The 5,380-nt window shown below is 37.7% G+C and overlaps 1 protein-coding gene across 1 annotated transcript in view; it reads right to left on the reverse strand.

Moving 5' to 3' along the window:
- Window positions 1-4,337: 4,337 nt before the first annotated feature.
- LOC110595870 (olfactory receptor 52E2-like) overlaps window positions 4,338-5,380 on the reverse strand; it is a 9,387-nt gene continuing 8,344 nt past the window's right edge. The window contains 2 exon segments of the mRNA XM_021713919.1: window positions 4,338-4,738; window positions 4,741-5,195. Coding sequence (XP_021569594.1) covers window positions 4,338-4,738; window positions 4,741-5,195 — 856 coding nt within the window.

The following is a 5,380-nucleotide window of genomic DNA, read 5'->3' on the forward strand; positions in this document are numbered from 1 at the left end:
CATCACGGTATTCTTTGCTGCTGTTATTTCTGACATCAGCTCCTTCCTATTTTCCTCTTGTCTCTCCTCAATATTTTTATTCTCTCTATTAATGTCTTGATGTCTGGGTTTGTTGCATATGACCATTCTGGGGGCTCTTCATTGTTTGTGTTCCGGAGTCTGTATTCTCAGTATCTGATCTCCCAGGGGTCTATGTGAGACCTAAATTCTTCTTTTGGTTTTTCTTCATTTGTGTAGTTTTTTCCCTCCCTACTTTTTCCTTCCCTCCATGTCACCATCTTCTTTAATTCTGTTATTCAGGATTTAGAGGGATTGCTTTTACTTCTGTTTGTTCAATCTCCTGTTCTTCTTATGTATGCCCTTAGCTTTTTCAATTCTGGAGTTGCACTGTAGGTTGGGGGTGATCCTTTTTGCAGTTTTGAGATTTACCTAAGGGGGGAGCTGTGATTCAAAATCTATCTGCAGGTCCTGGTATCCGTCGACAGGGGTATGGATAATCTGAGACCAACTTCCTACTGCCTTGGAATCTATCCATGCAGTGGGGCTGTAGGTTTACCCTCTTGAATCACCAGCAGGTGGTGCTATCTCAGCTGCTCACCCCAGAGTGGGTGGAGCCAGACAGGAGCCAGGTAGAGGCCAGAGATGGAAGCCTGCCTCAGGGCACACAGGAGGGACCCACAGCTGGCAGGATGTCAAGGTGGCAGCAGAGGTGGCAGCGATCCTAGCAGATCTTGCCTGCAGGGGCTTGAAGGACTGAAGTCATGGATCACCTCAGGCATGGGTAGCGCAATGCACTATGGCTGCCACAGAGGCCGCAGCAGCACCAGCAGCTGCTCTGTCTGTGGCTGCAGTGGCTGTCCAGACCACTGCGATGCCCCAGCAGTGGTGACAGCCAAGCTCCATGTGAAGAGCAGGATGCCAACGTTGGGATCCGCAGCCCCTGGGGAGAGAGTCAGAGACCCTCTGTATTCTCCTTTGCAGACGGTCTCATAGACCAGGCTGCCCATCGCCATCTTGCCAGAAGTCTTTGTTTTTGTTTTTCTTTTTTTTTGAGTTGGAGTCTCACTCGGTCGCCCAGTCTGGAGTGCAGTGGCTGCTCCCGGCCACCGCAGCCTCGACCTGCTGGGCTCCGGCGATCCTTCTGCCTCAGCCTTCCGAGTAGCCGGAATTACAGGCGTGCACTACCACGCCCGGCTGATTTTTTGATTTATTGTAGAGATGAGGTCTCGCTGCCCAGGCGGGTCTCGAACCCGTGGGCTCAGGCAATCCACTCACCTCAGCCTCCCAAAGGTGCGGGATTTACAGGCTGAGCCACCGAGCCCAGCTTGTTTTTGTTTTTCATTAATCCTTGATATTTTCTACAAGAAAATTATGTCCTCTATAAACAGGAAGTATTTTCTTACTTTTTCTGTTTAGCATGCCTTTTATTTTATTTAGTTACTGCATTGGCTAGAATTTCCAGCACTATGATAAATAATATTGTTGAGAAAGTATATCCTTAGAGGGAAGGCTTTAAGTCCGTCATTAGAAAGTATGTTAGCTGAATTTTTAATATATGTATTTTTCTTCACTTGTTAATTTTGTGAACTGCACTATCTTTTTATTTTTATTAAGGATGTTCAAGGATCACAATTTTTAAAAGTGGACAAAAAATTGTTGGCACAATTTTGGGGTGTATATATGCATATGTACATACATACTCATGCATATATACATACTCACTCGAGATTTTCAAATATAAAATGTATTTGCTATGTCAAATTAATCCTTTCAACACTCTAGAACATATACGTAAAAAACAGGATCCCATATTTGCACTGTCATTTATTATTCTTTACAATTTAGATGAATTTGATTCTTCAGGAAAAGCCAGGGAAAAAAATCTTGAACAACAATTTTTGGAAAGTGAAGCAGATTTTCACTACAGCTTCCATATCTGTAAATAGAAAAACAGATTCTGAATTGTACCCCACCTAGTGAAAATAAAATTTAAAAATTATATAGAAATAAGTAAATCAAACACTAAAAAATAGAAAAATGGAAATATCTTACTGTTCACATCTTATAACGCATGTCTAAATATTCATTGAGTTATAAAGAAAATAGTTCAGATTAAGCCTAAGATCTGTTTAGTTAAAAACATTTTTTTGCCTTGGAAATGAATGCCCCTTTTATTAATCTAAGCTTTTCTTTTTCACACTCAGTTATGTTTTATAATGAAGAAGACCCACTAAAATTATTATTAACTTTACACAATATCCTACTTTCTAATATCTTTACTCCTGCCACTTCTCTTTCTTTCTGGATTAAAACATTTTTGTTAGAACACTCAAGACTCTCCTGCATAAGCTTCTAAACAAAACATCTCTGTTGACATTGGCACTCTTCCCACTCTTTGGTTCAGTTTTATGACTTCCAATTCCAAGGCCACATTTATCTATTCCAGCAAATTCTGTCTCATATATTTTGCATTAAATAGAACTGAATTGTAAATGACTATATATTGGAAGAGGGATATTTGCTTTATCTGATTTTCCACTAAATTAAAACTCCCTTAATTTTTGCCACACTTTACTAGCTCATTTCTGTCTATAAAACTCTTTCAGCACAATCAGAGGACCAAATATAATTCATGGTATATTTGTATATCTTGGATACATTCTCTCTCACTTCAAGTGTTTACACTCTCACTCATCTCTCCAATGTTAATCTTAATGGGACTATATTAAGCCTACCTATAACCATATTTTCAATGACACTTTATTCCTACAGAAAATGAGAAAGAAAACTGGCTAATTCTGTTATGATATTAATTAACTACAGTATGAATAGGTAAAGCAGTAAAATAAAAGGAGTGCAATTAAGTTGCTAATGTAAAATTATAGTCCTATAGCAACATAAGTATTTCTAAAACAACATAATTGATTCAGAAACACTTGTAAGTTGCATTTTTATAAGACTACTGAGTATAAATATTAGTGATGCTGATTTAACTTAAAGTATAATCTAATAATGGTGAGTTAGGGAATTAGAATTAATTTTCAAACTAAAAAAAACATAGAAAAACAAGATAAAAGTGCCTTAGGCAGAAACAAAAATAAATAACTATAGAGTCAAGATAAAAGTTAGTGGGTAGGCATGTAACACTAATAAGGATGCCTGATCCCAAACCAGGTGATGTGAGGACCAATGGAAAGCCCAAGCTTCACCTGTACAATGACCACTTATAAACCTAACCCTGAATTGTACCTCACATCTTTAAAATAAATAAATAAATAAATAAAATTTGCGCTTACATAGTAAAGAAGAAGCATTTAGTCTAAAATAGAGTATTCTTCTTTAAAGGAAAATACGGTTTATAGAGAGGAGCTAAGAGGATGAAACTTTGGATAAAAATATGTACATATCTATTGGGAAAAGAGGATTACATCAACAATAGTGTATAAGTCAGAAAGTGGGTAAATTGACCAAAGCCCTTCTAAGATTCATTTATTAACAGAAACAGATTAAACTTGCAATTTATATTATATTTCAACAAGTTGCATGGACATTTGTACAGCAATGGATAGAATAATTGTAAATATATATATATACATAGATATGAAAATGAGACATGTGGTAATAATTACAAAACAATTAAAATTTTAAAATTTGTAGAAGATATACAGTTCAAGTTAAATTATGATATATTACGTAGAATATACTAGACTGATGAGAAAAAAACTAACAATTACTAAGTTAAATGCAGATAAATTTAGTAGTGTATTTAACATACTAAAATTGTCAGATTTATTTCAACAAAATTTTATGCTACCTAAATGGAGAGACAAATGCAAATGGTAATAATATTTTTTAAATTGAAAGAAAAAGGATAGATGCTCCTAAGTTGAGTTTTCAGACTAACTTTAAACTATGCAAATACTACAAGGTCAGGAAAGGTGGCATAGTCATCATTTTATCCTCAGCATCCAGCAATTATAAAAATAGATATTCAGAAAATAATTATCATTATATTTAAATAGAAAAAATCTCCATGAAACATCAATTATCTTAGCAAAAATGGATACATTCATATCTGATATATCAACCAGATATTGAAAAAAATTTTTTAAGTGACATAATTTCCTAAAATAGAATTATAAGGGAATTGAATAGAGAGAACAAAAATGCAATAAAAGATATTGAGAAGTTGCATAAAATGTAGATAGATATTCAATATATTTAAATACAAAAGAGAGCCAATATAGCCACGTATTTTAAAAAATGTTTAAGACCATGTGCATTTTTTCAACAGAACTTTCTCAAAGTTGCATATGAAACCTCATATGTATTGGGCACTATTCCTTTTCAATTCCTTGCTTCTGCAATAATATTTTCTTCACACGGTCATCGATCTGCTTGGTTCTGACTCTGTATATGACAGGACTGAGCATTGGTGGCACTACAACATAAAGATCAGCCAGGAGTATACGGATACAGCGGGGCACATTCTGGCCAAAGTGATGTGTCACAAAGGAAAAGAGGGCTGGTGTATAGCAGGCAAGGACTACACAAACATGGGAACCACATGTGCTGAGGGACTTGAGTCAGACTTCATGAGAAGGAAGGCGGAAAACAGCATGGATTAGCTGGATGTAAGAAAGAACAATGGCTATCGTGTCAAACACGAGGATTGAAACGGCACCCAAGTCATGGATAATATTGATCTTGATACTGGCACAAGAGAGACGAGCAAGGCATGAGTCCCACAGACGAGTAACAGCAAAATTAGAAACATAAATCGAGTGACAAAAATAAACGCTCTCACATTCACATCAAGACCAATCACAGAAACAACCTTATTGGTAAGAATGGTGCTATTTCGGAGTGGGTTGCAGATGGCCACACAGCGATCATAAGCCATTGCCAAAAGGACTGCTGACTCCGTAAGTGTAAAGTTATGAATGAAAAACATCTGGGTGAGACAGGCTTCAAAGATGATCTCTCTGTAGCTGATCCATAAGATTCCAAGCATCTTAGGAATGGTAGCTGTTGAGCGGCCCACGTCAATGGTAGCTAGTATGGCCAGGAAGTAGAACATGGGCTGGTGTAGGCTGCTCTCGGTCTTGATCACCAACAGAATGGTGAAGTTCCCTATTCGTGCAACCATGTGCACAGCACAAAAAGGAAAGCCAATCCAGATATGGAGGGATTCCCAGCAACAGAAAGGAGGAGGGAAAGCCGGGCTCAGTGGCTCAGCCTGTAATCCCACGCCTTGGGAGGTTGAGGTGAGTGGGTTGTCTGAGCCTACGGGCTCGAGACCCGCCTGGGCAACTTGGCGAGACCTCATCTCTACAATAAATCAAAAATTTAGCCGAGCGTGGTAGTGCACGCCTGTAGT

The sequence above is a fragment of the Carlito syrichta genome, unplaced genomic scaffold, assembly GCF_000164805.1.
Source record: "Carlito syrichta isolate Samal-C Ts95f unplaced genomic scaffold, Tarsius_syrichta-2.0.1 Scaffold304822, whole genome shotgun sequence".
Lineage (NCBI taxonomy): Eukaryota > Metazoa > Chordata > Mammalia > Primates > Tarsiidae > Carlito > Carlito syrichta.